Below are 16,291 nucleotides of genomic sequence, written 5' to 3' on the forward strand. Positions count from 1 at the left end.
CTGTGTACACTTCCTGTGTTGCTCACTTCCTCTCCTTGGTACTGGGTGTCTATGCAGTGTCTGGGGAGGGGGAGGGGTGTCTAGGGCCAATGTCACACAGGAAAGGGAGATGTTGGGGGGGGAATGTCCATGAGTGGGGGAGGGTGGAGGTCTCAGGTCTGTCAGTGGGGAGAGGGTATCAGGGGGTCTGTCAGTGGGGGGAGGAAGACAGTGTCAGGGTGTTGAGGGGGTCTAGCTCTTAGGGGTCTGTGACTGGGGCAGGAGCATAATGTCAGGGTGTTGGGGGGGATGTCTAGGTCTCAGGGGTCTGTATGAAGGAGGGAGGAGAGCAGTGTCAGGATGGCTGTGGGGGGTGTAGGCCTCAGGGGTCTGTGAGTTGGGGAGGAGAGCAGGGTCAGGGTGTTTGTGAGGGGGTCTCTCTGAGGGAGGAGGGCAGTGTTGGGGGGGTCTAGAGCTCGAGTCAGAGTGGGGGAGGAGGGCAGTGACAAGGGGGTCTAGGTCTCGTATCTGTGAGTGGGGAAGGAGAGCAGGGTCAGGGGTGTGGGCCTCAGGGGTCTCTATGAGGGAGGGAGGGAGGACAGTGTCAGGGGCTGGGGTCTCTGGTCTGAGGGAGGAGGGCAGTGACAAGGGGGTCTAGGTCTCAGGTCTGTGAGTGGGGAAGGAGAGCAGGGTCAGGGTGTTTGTGCGGGGTGTGGGCCTCAGGGGTCTCTATGAGGGAGGGAGGGAGGAGGGCAATGTAGGGGGCTGGGGTCTCTGGTCTGAGAGTGGGGGAGGAGGGCAGTGACGAGGGGATCTAGGTCTCAGCGGGTCTGTGAACGGGAGCAGTGTCCGAGGCGTCTAGGTCCCAGGGGGTCTGTGCGGGGGAAGGACGTCAGTGTGAGGTGTGTTTATGTGGGGATGTAGGTGTCAAGGGTCTGTCGGGGGGAACGTCAGTGTGTTTGAAGGAGTTTGTGTATTGGGGTGTGAGTGGGGGTAACTGTGGGGATGGATGTGGGTCTCTAAAGAGACATGAGGTGTGTGATGTGTCTGTGAGGAGCAAGGTGGTTGGGGGGGTCGGGGGATCTCTTTAGAGGTGGCCTGTTTGTGGGATGTTGTGGAATCTATCTCATGGGATGTGACTGTGTTTGGAACTCTGTAAAGTGACATGTGTGAGGTCTTTGCAGGTGGGTGACTGGGGAAGGAATATGGTTCAGGCTCTGTGTGTGGGAAGTCCCCTATGGAGAAATGTTTGTGTGTGTCTCCCCCATTTTGAGCAGAGTGGGTGGGGTTGTGTAATAAAATGCTAAACTCTATTATATAGTTGAACCACTAGGTGGTGCTGTGTAACAAACCTTATTTAAACTAAACTCAGTCTTGGTAAGTATCTTGCTTGGAAAAGCTCTGAGACCATCCCATGTCTGGTACAGGAGCATGACATAGTGTCACGTTGGTGCCTGTGGAGAGTTCCTCAGAGAATCCAGTGTAACTGAGGTCAGAGTTTATCTCATTTTCTATACAACTGTCAGCAGTTTTTCAGTGCAGAGAGATTTAACCTGGTCCTAAACCTAGTCTTTCTGTGTCTGATCTAGTTCTGGGTGTTTGTTGTTGCATCTTTCTGAACTGATAGGATATTCCAAGGTTTTCTCCTGCAATGGTTAAATAATCTGTTTTTTTGCCAAAAAACAAGGTTACTTACCAGTAGGTGTTGTTCTTCGAGATGTGTTGCTCATATCCATTCCAATTTAGGTGTGTGCGCGCCCTGTGCACAGATTCCCGGAACCTTTTTCCCTAGCAAGCCCCTCTCCTTGCGATGCTGCTCTCCAAGGCAACGGAGGCAGCGATCATGGGGGTCGCTGACAGGAAACTGCTTAGCACAGAGGGAACAGCTCTTGAAGCCTGCGGAGCCTGGCATGGCTGCTGTCAAAAGCCCCTGAGGGCCCTTGAGCTCAAGTCAGCAGTTTCACTAACTGTCCTGTCTTGAATAACAATAGTTCAACTTAACTGATTTCTAATCTGAATAGCTCTAATAGATGAAAAGGCTAGGGACTGCTGCTTGCAACGGCAAGTGACAGAAATTCCAGCAACCGTCAGAGGCGGAAAGAAGGAACTGGGGACCCGCGGGGCCAGCAGCGTCCTTTATACCGCGCACACACCTAAATTGGAATGCATATGAGCAACCACTCAAAGAGAGAACCCCTACTATTATGGAAGGGTAATATGTCCTCCATGTCATCCTGACAATTTGTATAAGCACAAGGCCCAATTTTTTCAAGTTGCCTTGAACCTCACCACTTGTGAACCCAGGCAAACTGTTTCTCACACCAAAACACTGTCAAATCCTTTCAAACCAAGTATGGAATGGTTTGCACATCTCCTGGGGTGTTATCCTGCTTCCATTAGAGTGAACAGCAACCCACTACCCCACTCCAATTTAGCTTAAATGGCAGTAGGATCAGATCCTAGACTCTTTAGTTCTAATCTTAACACTCAGATGGGCTGCACCTGTGACTCACTTCACCCCTTTGTGCTTCAGTTTGCCCATCTGTAAAAGAGGAATAATAATACAGCACATAGCTACCACAAAAGGTAGCTAGCAGAAAAGGGTGCTAGCATTTGATAAACACTGTCATCATTTTTGGTAGAACTAACCTACATTTTAAGCAAAAACTTAACATTATGTCCTTAAAACAAAGCTAAATCTGAGCATTTCAACACAAAAAATTCAGAGGTAAGACTCTTGCGACAATCTCAACTACCACTTTTGCCCTGATTCTACTATCCCGCTGGCCCAAAGATCCACCTACACAGTTCTAATTGCAGGACTTGGGCCCTTTTGTGTATGCATTATGGGCTCAAACCTATTCCCTTTGATGTCCGTAATTAAGGCCTTAAGTGATTTATTACATGTACGAAGTAGTTGTCTACTTTTAAGCAGATATTAAAAACACAGAGATAGGGTTACAGTAGATGCAAAGCTACAGCAATGAGACCTCACTTCGGTGCTATTGAATTCTGTATGATGATGAAATGAATGTTGAAGAAAAACTTTTGTAAGCAAATACATTAACTCTTGTTATTACTGAGATATGTAATTTCTAATAAAATATTTTGCATACACTGTATTAAGTGGTGGACGTTGCCCGTTTGTAGTGAAAATATAAACCATATCTGTACCAAGGTTGTGATGTCATAGTAAAATGGATACATTGATCAAGATAATGAATGTATGTTCCCAGATTATTTTTTTAAATGTATAGTTACATAAACTACATTACAAAGATAAAAAGTCTAGAATAAAACATAATTATTACATTTTAATGGTATAATTAATTTTTGCAAAAAGTCTCAGAACCTGTGAGGGAAAAGCAGAGGTGCCAACAAAGGAGGCCCTCTGTGATGCCACCATTGAGAGCCGTACGGAGCCTTAGGGGTATCTATGTTTTCTCTCCCTTTTGGCAATACAAAACCTTTTTTTATTTTTCAAAGCCTGCAGTCATATCATGCCAGACATCTCTGTCTTGGAAATCACTGATCTGTAGTATTCAATTTCAGAGCCTTCTTTCCACCTCCTTCACTGTCCCTCATCAGGGACCTGTCATGAGAGAGTGCTACAAGAAGTGGACTTACTTTTAAATCTCAGAGCAGTAGATGAAGTTCCTCTGGAGTTCAGAGGGAAGGGGGGATAACATTATTTTCTAATCCTCTAGAAGGAGGCTGGCACCCAATCCTAGATTTGAGACTACTCAACTACTTCATCCGCTGCTTCAAATTCAGGATTGTAACCCTGACCTCTATAATCCCATCCTTAGATCCCCAAAATTGGTTGGCACCTCTTGATTGACAAGACACTTATTTTCACATACCAATTCACCCATCACACAGAATATATCAGAGATTCCAAGTGGGAAAATCCCATTACTAGTACAGAATTCTGCCCTTCACTCAAAGCTAGTCAGCAGTACTGCAGAAAAGGATCTGGAGGTTACAGTGGATCACAAATTGACTATGAATCCACAGTGTGATGCTGTTGAGAAAAAGACAAATGTAATTCTGGGATGTGTTAACAGGAGTGTTGTATGTAAGACATGGAAATTGTTCTGCTGTACTTAGCACTGATGAGGCCACAGCTGGAGTCGTGTGTCCAATTCTGGGCACTTCTTTCCATGTTTCAATGCAGACTAATAGTCCAGGTCATGACAGACAACACAATGTTTTATGTCAACAGAGAGGAGCATGTTTATCCCCCTTTTGCCAAGAAGCTGTTAGTCTCTGGAACTGGTGCAATCATCACCAAATTACACCAGTAGCTCTGCACCTATCATCAGCTATACAGCATGTCCATGTGGACCAGCTCTGCAAGCAATACACAAGGGACCTTGAACAGACCATCAAGGATGCAATTCTGCAGGTGGGTTAACCCCACAGTAGACCAATTCACTACAGACTGGAACAACAAATGTCAAATATTCTGTTCAGTGGGGGAGGGACAGTGTCTGAGCCCAAATTCTTTGGCAGATGTTTTCCTCATCTTGTGGATTCCAGGGATAACACATGCTTATCTACCAACCCTGTTTATACAGAGCGTCTTGAGGAGACTCAGGACTCATCAATAATGATAATGCTAGCACCAGCTTGCCCTGCAGTTTTTGTATTCAGACCTGATTTATGCATCAGCTCAGCTCCCAATATCACATTACCAGCCTTAGCCAGTGTGATCTCCCAGATCAAATGCTACATCTGCATTGCATCCATGATAACATGGATAGTAACATGGCTACAACACTGCAAGCAACATAGATAGTTGCTCGTTATTTACCACTGATGGGAGTTGCTCAGCTGAAGTCCACTATATATTAGTGCACAACAGGTAGGACTCGCTAGCTGTCCTATGCAACTAAATGGAAGAGGTCCTCCAGCACACCACCAACTTGTCTCCCTTAGAGATCCCAATTCCTCATTTTAGACTATGTGCCATCCCTCAAGAATTCAGGGTGATCAGTCAACTCCATAAGGGTAACTTTATCAGCAATACCAGTACATCATGCCCCTGATGAGGACTACACCATCTGACCCCTCCCTACAATTTCTAGATTCCTCAATGGCCACATTCATGTGTTTCCCCCAGTTTAGGAGGCCCCTCTTTCCTTGGGATATTAATATAATTTTTAGCCAGGTTAATAGGCCCTCTTCTTGAGCCTCTTCCAATATATTCATTGCTACGTCCGTAACAAAAAGCCTTTTTAGTAGCTAGAACATCAACCCAAAAGGTAGAAGAAATACAGGCATTTATGGCTGGTCCATCTTACACCATGTTCCATAAGGACAAGTTGACCTCAGAGGTTTCACTCTAGGTTTTTACCTAAGATTCTTTTGGATTTTCATTTGAACAGATGATTCACCTGCCTGTTTTCTTTCCCTAGCCCCATTCCAACCAGGGGGAAGACAGTGCACATATTTGAGTTAATTAGGGCTCTTTTGTGTTACCTTGACAAAACACTGTCCTTCAGTGTCCTATGCTGTTAGCAGCATGTGCAAACAGAGTAAAAGGCCAGGTAGTATTTATCCAAACACTATCTAAATGGGTTTCTAGTTACACTAAATAATGCTAGATTGGATCCATGCAAGATGGTTAGAGCCCACCAGGGCTCAGGCAACTTCTAAAGCTTCACAAGCAGCATATTGATTTGCAGAACAGCTATAGAAGGATCAGTCCACACTTTTTCCCAACACCATTCCCTGTTCAAAGCCTCCAAATCTGACAGCTGCTTTGGCAGAGCTGTCCTGCAATCATTGAACAGGCCCAACCTCCTGATTATGAGGTGACTGTTTGCTTGTCACCAGAAGTAGAATACATGCGGACAGTTGCGAGTTATTTACACAACAGTAACTGGTTCTCTGAGATGTGGTGTCCACATGTATTCCATAATCCAGCCTCCTTGTCCGCTCCTGCAGTCTTATAATAACTGGATCATAAAGCAAAGGAACTGAACGATGGTTGGGCCAACTCTGCCCTTCATACCTTCAGCTGGGGTCCTGGGATGAGGGCATCATGGTCACTGGCATGGCTCCAACAGGCACTGCCGGCCAAAAGAATCCAATTGTGTGGATGGAGAATGTGCACACTAGGACTGGACAATTACTCAAATTACAATGATTTGTAGACTTAACAATTCCACGTACTTTTACAATTTTGATAGCAGTTACATCTTTATGTACCTAGGAAAGCCATGTCCAGGATTCCCTTTAAACAATGAAAAATATCACCTCAAACTCAAAGGGATTAAGGGGGAAAGAAGTGCCATTCAACTATGGCACAGATCATAGCCTCAAGTTGTGAAAGAACTTACACGTCTTAAAAAGCTGTAAAAACACTATTCCCTGTTTTACTTCACAAAACATCCTTTCCCACCAAGTCATGTTTTAAATGAAGCTGAAATTGTGACTAGCAGTTTCAACACTGGGATCTCTGCATCAGTAGCTTAATTTCTCCACAATGAAATGTACTAGCACTCCACACCCTATGGGGTGAATTATGTGCCCCAAGTCTCAGAAACATTCCTTTTGCAAGGCAAATTCACTAGGGTTTTGCAAAGTGAACCTGAATTTGGCCTTTAGTGTTTGAGCTTCGCTTAACAGCTTTAAAGTATAAGTTCCTTAATAAATAATTTCTTAAAATGTAAAATACTATTTCTCTCAGCCACAAGTTATACATTATATTTTAACTTCAATTTCCAGTCATACACCAATTACCACAAAGCCCCCTATGAAATAAAGAGATTCAAACTCAAATAGGCTTCATTCTATTTATTACATGTTAGAAATATTAACATCTCATGGTATCCGGTTTACCATCTAAATCCAGTCAACCAACAAAAGAAAAATGTTAACCATGTTTCAAAATGAGCATTCTTACATTCATTTTCTCCCCTGTAACTTAAAGAAAAAATTGTTCAGCTGTACTAAATTCTTACGTTTGACTATTTGAAAAAAAGTCATTAAAAATCTGTTTCAATAACCAAGTATACTGGTTTGTTAATGAAATGTATGTTGGCACTTGTAACCACAATCAAGCCCACAGGTTGTTTTATTAATTCTTCCTTCTATCCAAAACTGTCTTTTTGGTTACTTTTTATTTTTATATCTGGATATGTATGCAAGTTTGTTCAACTACATTTAATAAGAAAAAGAAATCTAGGATTTGCTGTTTGATAAAGTTCCTGCATTGTTTTCCTTATAACCCTCCTATTAATCCAAATAACTTCCTTCAGTTATTTTATATTTCAGAATCCTTTTTAGCTAGAGGTCTAAATTGAGGTCTCTATTTAATTCCATTTAAACTGAAAAAAATACAGAAACTCTTCATTCGATGGTGTGCATAAACATTACACTCCATATATAGCAAAAATATCTTTTATTTATAATTTACATTTCCACAAGTGAAAATTGTACATTTTTTTTTACAATTCCAGTCCGTTAAATTTGCACGCATCTAGAGAACGGTCACACAATCGACACCTGAAACTGTGCAGGCAATAAGAAATTCAAATACAAAAATGTATTTATTAACCAAACAATAGCTGGGGCCCTGCCCCATGAGAACATTTTATTTATATAAAAAGTATTTGCCTTCTGGAGTCAACACAGCAGCTCTTCTGTTCTGTAAAAAAAATCATACCTCTCAGTTTAGTTAAACTGGTTCAACTTTATCAGTTTCTGTTTTAATATCTGTAGACGCAGGTGTGCTCTCTTCCGTACAAGAAGCAGGGGTGTCGACAGGTTCTTCTTTGACTTTAGGACTGTTACAGGGCTCCTGTACTTCTTGTTTGACAATGTTCAACATAATATTTAGTGGGTTTTCCACAGGGGTCTTGCTGGGAGATGGTGTACAATCAAATGATGATGTCTGCCAAATAAAAATGGGTTATTTATATATAGTTTTACACATCACTAAGACAGTTACTTCCTTTATGATTAAAGGGGAGGGAGAAAAATTATCAATGTTGCTTCACAAGATGTGCTAATTTGCCTACTGAAAATGCAAGTTTTCCCCTCACCAAGATTCTTAGAGAGCTGGTTTGTTCTGTAACATTCTTACCTTAGCAGATATAATTTAAAAACAATAAACTTTATGCTCCTGAAATGAAATTAATTATGTTAGACAAATAAGGGAGTACAGTGGTTTTCAAGCTTGAGTCAGCAGACTGTGTCCCTGGGGTCTGACAAAGGTTGCCATTACCATAGAATAGTGGTTTTCAACCTGTAGTAAATGGACCCCTGGGGTTCGCAGAGCATGTCTAAGATAGCCACATGGGTCCGCACCTCCATTTGAAATTTTGTAGGGGTCCGCAAATGACAAAAGGTTGAAAACCACTGATGTAGTATATTGCCATGAAGCACAGTACACTCCTCATTAACCCCAACATAACAGTTTCAATTCCTGAATTCATTCACATTAAACATATAATGGAAGTTAGAAACTAAAAACCCATCAGTATCAATGTACTTCCTTCATAGACTCTAAGGCCAGAAGGGACCAATATGACCATGTAGTCTGACTTCCAGGCCACAGAAAGAACGGTTACTTACCTTGTAACTGTTGTTCTTCGAGATGTATTGCTCATGTCCATTCCTAATTTAGGTGTCTGTGCTCGCCACATGCACCAGTGTAGGAAACTTTTTTCCCTTAGTGGTACCCGTACCAGCCACTGAATAGGCTGTCAAGGACACTGGAGGTGTGTTTCCCTCCTGCTCATAACAGGCCTGGATGCAGGCCATGATCCATCTCGAAAGACGCTATGAGGAAACCGGTAAGCCCTTCATCCGGCCTGCAACTGCCACGAAGAGCTGAGTAGAGCGACGGAAGGACTTAGTCCTGTCAATGTAAAACGCCAGGACCCTTCTCATGTCGAGAGTATGTAAGCGTCTCTCCTCACTGGAGTTGTGTGGCTTCAGGCAGAAAACTGGCAGGAAGATCTCCTGATTCAGGTAAAAATGGGAGACCTCCTTAGGCAAAAAAGGTCAGATGCAACCTTGTCCTTGAAAAACATCGTGTATGGTGACTCCAACGTAAAAGCACTAATCTCCAACACTCGTCTGGCGGACGTGATATCAACCAGGAAGGCGACCTTCCATGACAGGTATGTAAGGGAGCAGGAGGCCATGGGCTCAAAGGGTGGTCCGTAAGTCTGGAAAAGACCGAGTTTAAGTCCCACTGAGGAGGAGGCTCCCTTATCAGCGGGAAAAGCCTTTCCAGACCTTTGAGAAACCTAGTCGTCATTCCATGAGAGAAGACTGTTCTACCTTCCACCAAGGGGTGGAAGGCAGATATGGAGCAGATACTCCAGGGTTGTAGGGACTGTAGCCTCCGTCAGGAACACGCTACGTTCGGTCACCCAACAGGTGAAGCGCTTCCACTCGGCCCTATAGGCAGCTCTCATCAATGGCTTTCTGCTCTCCAGGAGCACTCACTGAACCTGGGTTGAACAGGCCTGCTCCTCCTAGTTCAGCCACCGAGCATCCAAGCCAACAGGTGGAGGAAGGCCAGCTCCGGGTGGAGGAAGCGACCTTAATCCTGGGGCAGAAGGTTCAGGTGCAGGGACAGGGTCCAACACCTGGGACCAGCCAGCTCCACCAGCATTCCAAACCAATAGTGTCTGGGCTACTCTGGTGCCACCAGAATAACTTGTGCCTTGTCCCTCTTCACCTTCAGGAGGACCTTGAAGATCAGAGGTATCGGAGGGAAGGCGTACAGGAGCCCCTCTGACCAGGGGAGGAAAAAAGCGTCGGTGATGGAGTCTGCACTAAGGCCCTGGTGGGAGCAGATGTAACTGCACTTCCTATTGGCAAAGAGGTCCACCCAGGGATTGCCCCACCTTTGGAAGACACGAGCCACCACCTCCAGATGGAGGGACCACTCATGGTGAGAACAGAAGACCCTGCTGAGCTCTATCGGGAGCTGCCTTGGCCAATATCCCAAACAGCTCGTTCAAGTCACAGGCAATCCTTTTCAATAAGTCCTGGTGTGCCTTAAAATCGGCCACTGGCACCGTAGATAAGGGCCCCACAAATGCTTCATCTGGTGACGATGAGGAAGAGGCCAGCACCAGAGTTGAGGGAGGGGCCACTGGTCCCGAGATGCATGAACCGTCATGGTCTGAGTCCAAGTCCAGCTGCAGTGCTGCACTCTGAAGAATGAAAGACTGCGGTGCCGAGGTTCCTCATATGGAACCAGCCTTCGGGATTCCAGAGGGAAACCCCACCAGTAAGGCCACGGTCCGGGCTTTGACCCTGCGGTGGTGGTATCGTGGGGAAGCTGGTCACTGTAGCTGGGGATTGCCTAGCTTGGACAACATGGCTGCTATCCGAAGATAAGGTGCTGATGGCTGAGGCCCATGGTGGTGCTCCGCTTGGTGCCGGTCTGCCGGCAAACGTCGACAGGAGCCCAATCTGGCAGAATCCTGACCTAGAGTGTGGAACCTGATCTCCGGGGACCACCTGAGCACCAGTGAGCAGTGCCTCAACAAAGGGGACTGTGTGCACCGCTGCGGGGGGCACTACAGCCGGCTGGTACGAGTATCACTTAGGGTACACCAGTGCATGTGGTGAGCACAGACACCTAAATTGGGAATAGACATGAGCAAGCACTCGAAGAACCTTACCCACCCTCTCCTGTAATAAACCTCTAACGTATGACTGAGTTATTAAAGTCCTCAAAATTGTGGTTTAAAGACTTTAAGGTATAGAGAATCCACCACCAAGTGAGCCGTGTGCCCCATGCTACAGAGGAAAGCAAAAAACCCCAGAACCTTTGCCAATCTGCCCTGGGGGAATATTTCTTCCCAATCACAAATATGGCAATCAGTTAAACCCTGAGCATGTGGGCAAGACTCACCAGCCAGACACTCAAGAAAGAATTCTCTATAATAACTCAGAACCCACCCCATCTAGCATCCCTTCACAGGCCATTGGCATATCTACCACCAGTAATCAAAGATCAGTCAATTGCCAAGCTACGCTGTCCCATCATACCATCGCCTCCATAAATTTATCAAGCTCAGTTTTGAAGCCAGCTAGGCTTTTTGCCCCCACTGCTCCCCTTAGAAGGCTATTCCAGAACTTCACTCCTTTGATAGTTAGAAACCTGTGTCTAATTTCAAGTCTAAACTTTCTAATGGCCAGTTTATATCCATTAGTTCTTGCGTCCACATTGGCGCTGAACTTAAATAATTCCTCTCCCTCCCTGGTATTTATCCCCCGGATGTATTTATAGAGAGCAATCATATCTCCGCTCAACCTTCTTTTGGTTAGGCTAAACAAGCCAAGCTCTTTGAGTCTCCTCTCATAAGGCAGGTTTTCCATTCCACGGATCATCCAGCCTTTCTCTGCACCTATTCCAGTTTGAATTCATCTTTCTTAAACATGGGGGACCAGAACTGCACACAGTATTCCAGATGAAGTCTCACCAGAGCCTTGTATAACAGTACTAACACCTGCCTATCTACTGGATGTACCTCATCTGATTCATCCTACGACCGCATTAGCTTTTTTCACAACCACATCACAGTCATCCTGTGATCAACCAATACGCCAAGATCCTTCTCCTCTGTCACAACTAATGCATCCCAGCTTACAGCAAAAATTCTTATTAGTCCCTAAATGCATGACATTGCACTTTCCACTATTAAATTTTATCCTATTTCTATTACTCCAGTTTACAAGGTCATCCAGATCATTCTGTATGATATCCCAATCCTTCTTTGTATTGGCAATACATCCCAACTTTGTTTCATCTGCAAATTTTATTACCATATTCCCATTTTTTGTGCCAGGTTCAGCAAGACTGATCCCTGAGGAACTCCACTAGTAACCTTCCTCCAGCCTAATAGTTCGCCTTACAGTATGACTTGTTCCTTATCCACCTTCCAATTTTCACACTAATACCCATCTTTTCCAATTTAGCTAATAATTCCCCATGTGGAAACGTATCAACTGCCTTACTGAAATCTAGGTAAATTAGATCCACTGCATTCCCTTTGTCTAAAAAATCTGTTTTCTTCTCAAGAAAGATCAGGTACATCTGGCACAATCTACTTTTGTAAAGCCATGTTGTATTTTATCCCAATTACTGTTAACCTCAATGTCCTTATCCGCTTTCTCTTTCAAAATTTTTTTCCAAGACCTTGCATTCTACTGAGGTAAAACTAACAGGCCTATAGTTACTTGGATCACTTTTTTTCCCCTATCTTAAAAATAGGAACTATGTTAGCAGTTCTCCAGTCATACGATACAGCCCGACTTTACAGATTCCTTAAAAATCCTTGCTAATGGGCCTGCAATTTCATGTGCTAGTTCCTTTAATATTCTTGGATGGAGATTATCTGGCACCCCAATTTAGTCCCATTAAGCTGTTCGAGTTTGGCTTCTATCTCGGATGTGGTAATTTCTACCTCCATATCCTCATTCCCATTAGCCACTCTACCACTATCTCCAAGCTCATCATTAGCCTAATTAAAAACGGAGGCAAACATTTGTTTAGATATTCAGCCATGCCTAGATTATCCTAAACTTCCACCCCATCCTCAGTGCTTAGTGGTCCCACTTCTTCTTTCTCTGTTTTCTTCCCATTTATATGGCTATCGAACCTTTTACTATTGGTTTTAATTCCCTTTGCAAGGTCCAACTCTACTTGGCTTTTGGCCTTTCTCATTTTATCTCTACACGTTCTGACTTCCAAAGAAGTAGCTTTCCTTGCTGATACCTCCCATCTTCCACTCCTTGTAGCTTTTCTCCTTTTTCCTAATCACCTGTCTGAGATGCTTACTCATCCAGCTTGGTCTACAACTCTTGCCTATGATTTTTTCCCCTTCCTTGGGATGCAGGCTTCAGATAGTTCCTGCAATTCTGACTTGAAGTAATTCCAAGCCTCCTCCACCTTTATATCCAAGAGTTCTTCAGTCCAGTCCACTTACACAACTAATTCCATTAATTTTTTAAAGTTAGCCCTTTTGAAGTCAAAGACCCTAGTCACACATCTATTTTTGTATATTCTTCCATTTAGTTTGAACTGAATTAGCTCACGGTCGCTCGAATCAAGGTTGTCCCCTACAACCAGTTCTTCTAGGAGGTCCTCACTGCTCACCAATACCAAATCTCAAATGGCATCCCTTCTTCTTGTTTCAGTAACTATTTGGTGAAGGAATCCGTCAGCTATCACATCCAGGAAAATCTGGGCCCTATTATTACTACTAGCACTTGTCCTTCAGTCTATATCTGGGAAGTTAAAGTCTCCCATAATCACATAGTTCCTAGTAGTATTTACTTCATTAAAAGCATTGAAGAGTTCTCTATCCATGTCCAAATCAGATCCTGGTGGTCTGTAGCACACCCCAAACACTATCCCAGGGAAAACTCTAGTAGTTTTTGTCCCCAATGTGATTACCCAGACAGACTTTGTCTTATCAATTCTATCACTTCTAATTTCTTTACAGTCTACCTCATCATTGATATACAATGTTAACTCCATCACCTTTGCTTTTATATCTGTCTTTCCTAAACAGCATATACCCTTCAATTCTTGTATGTACACCAGTTCTGACTACTATTCCACCATGTTTCTGTTACCCTATAATACCTGGTTTCACTTCCTCTACCAGTAGCTCTAGTTCCTCTATATTGTTACCCAGGCTCCTCACATTGGTAGACAAACATCTTAATTTTTGCTGTTTGGCTTTGCTCACATTCCTTACCTGATTTCGCACAGTCATTATACTGCAGTATTGCTTATTACACTGGTATCTACACTACCCTTCCTCTTAACGTCTATTCTGCTCTCCACTGCTGTGTCCTTTCCTATTTCATTTTCCTCCCTCTCAATGCTAAAATCAGGCATGAAGATTATCTGGGCATCTCCCCCAACTCCCTAGTTTAAAGTGCTCAATCAGTTGTGCCAGCCTCCATTCTAGAAGTGCATTTCCCTCCCTACTCAGGTGAAGTCCATGTCAAGAGAACAGTCCTGTCCATGAATGCCTCCCAGTGACCATACGTCCTAACGCCCTCCTTTATAGCACCACTGCCTGCGCCATCTGTTGATCATCAGAATTTTGTCACGCCTTTGTTGTCCTCCTCTAGGGACAGGCAGAATCCCACTGAAGATCACCTGAGCCTGATTTCCTTAAGAGTCTTTCCTAGCTTGGCATAGTCTACTTTGGTATGTTCCAACGAGAATAACTATATCATTTGTACCCATATGAAAGACAATGAGTGGATTCTTTCCCACTCCTGTTAGGATCCTCTTCAGCCTCAGGTCCACATCCTGTATCTTAGCACCCGGCAGACAGCACGCCCTGTTCTCTGGATTAGCTCTGGTTACAGCCCTGTCTGTTGTTCTCAGCAGGGAGTCCCCAATCATGTAAACCTGCCTTTTCCTGGTAACGGTGCAGTTCTCCAGCCTATCCCGTTCTTTCTGGCTGCAAGTCACCTCGTCTAGTATTCTCCTTTGCAATCCTCTGCAATCATTCCTGTATTTTCCTGGGGCTTTTATTTGGTGGTATTTCCATTGGCTCATCCACTCTTTGTATAGGACTAGCTGCTCTTCTCCCTTCAGCAAATTCTTCAAATTTAAAAGCTTTAACTCCCATACACTAGACCTATATATTCTACATATAGCTTGTTTACAGCTGTTTGAAATGTAAGCTGACATGCTATGCCACAACATCAGAGATAAGCAATGAGCTTCCCAGCTTGTTCTGAATTGTAAATTTGCCATTACCAGTATTCTTGCAGTTCCTTGTCTAGTCACATGTGATAGAAATGGGTAGCATGCTCTGAATATATTCACTAATTACAAAACTATAAATCTCTCAATATAAAAATCAACCTCATAATAAAATGTTTGAGCAGAAATAAAAATAAGGATGCACTTACATTTTGGTAATCTTCATAGCATGATGGATGATAAATCTAAAAAAAAACAAACTATGTGACTTCTCTACATATTTGAATCCACATTTTATAGCTGTTGCACTGGTTATGAAATTAGGATTTCAAAACAATTTTGATTATGCAATTGTCACATACCTAGCTTCCCTGAACATTCATTTTTGAACTGAAGTCTTCCATGCTTAGTTTGATTTAGGTAAATCAAAGCAAAATATATTTTGTCCTTATTGCTGACCATAAATATAATTTCTCTACCAAAACTAAGGTAATGCTAAAACGAAGGAATGCTGAGGTTATTAGACTGTATGCTCCACCAACACAAGAGCAAGGAATGTAGTTTAAGCAATTAATTTACTCAAGACCCCAACTCCACTTACTGGCACCCCTTCTCAGACTCAACTATCTCCCTTCCCCAATCCGTAGACTCCGATAATTATAATGATTGATTTAGGGTTGGTGTGATTTTCTTAAGTTATATTTATAACTTGTAGTTCTAGATGTGGTTTTATATCCTGGTGTGTGTAAGTGAGGTATGATGTCAGAATATAATTGGTGACTATGGATTTTTATTCATAATGTTTAGGAAAAATTATATGAAGGACTGAACTATGTTTGTGGTTACTGGAAACGGGTTGTAATTTTTTTATGTAGAAGTTACTGAACTGGTATCTACATGTGCCTGCCACAGGTGCAGGGGACTCGACTAGACCTCTCAACTAGACTAGACCTCTCAAGGTCCCTTCCAGTCCTACAATTTTATGATTTTGTGTGCGTACATTTTATTTATGGTGTTGCTGCATGATGTACTGAAGCCAAGTGTCTCTGTGCTAACTTATCAGCACGCTAAGGGTTCCCCCTACGATACTGATATTTTGGTGCAGCAGGGAACCTAAAAAGCAGCAGAGAAAACTCTTCAAGACTGTAGACAGATTGGGTCGCCCTCCACCATATCCCCCTTTGCACATCCCGGCTATTCCTTCCTCTATCTTGGCTTTTAAGTAACCTCAAATGTCACACATACAAAAGTAATATGCTCAGAATACCTTTTCCTCTACTCTAATGGCATTCTTTAGATGCCACTCTTCCTCTTCCTCATCCCAGTATTGTTCAAATTGCTCTTGGCAAATTTCACAGCTCTGAAAGATAGAAAAGTAAGACACGGCTATGTAAATTTACAAACATTTATATAACACTTTTCTGCTTTCCAGTTTCTAGAGAAGCAGCTAACTACAGTTTACTAAGAAAAGGAGACATTTTAACAATCAAGGTAAATATACTGGAATACACTGTATTCCTACGTATGCACTGTAAAGTTAAAAGGGTAATATAAATGGACACTGATTACTTATCATAGAATCATAGAATATTAGAGTTG

General features: G+C 43.2%; 1 protein-coding gene across 2 annotated transcripts in view; it reads right to left on the reverse strand.

The window, feature by feature from the left end:
- Positions 1-6,768: 6,768 nt before the first annotated feature.
- Positions 6,769-16,291, reverse strand: part of PCF11 (PCF11 cleavage and polyadenylation factor subunit) — a 39,921-nt gene continuing 30,398 nt past the window's right edge. For both annotated transcript variants that reach the window (XM_067568952.1, XM_067568943.1), the window contains exons 14-16: positions 15,960-16,052; positions 14,902-14,937; positions 6,769-7,882 (exon numbers count right to left, since the gene is read on the reverse strand). In XM_067568952.1, coding sequence (XP_067425053.1) covers positions 7,667-7,882; positions 14,902-14,937; positions 15,960-16,052 — 345 coding nt within the window. In that variant the 3' untranslated portion in view covers positions 6,769-7,666. The remainder of the gene's footprint in view (positions 7,883-14,901; positions 14,938-15,959; positions 16,053-16,291) is intronic.

This window comes from Emydura macquarii, unplaced genomic scaffold, assembly GCF_026122565.2.
Source record: "Emydura macquarii macquarii isolate MOO-44397 ecotype Brisbane River unplaced genomic scaffold, CSIRO-AGI_Emac_v2 contig_318, whole genome shotgun sequence".
Taxonomy (NCBI): domain Eukaryota; kingdom Metazoa; phylum Chordata; order Testudines; family Chelidae; genus Emydura; species Emydura macquarii.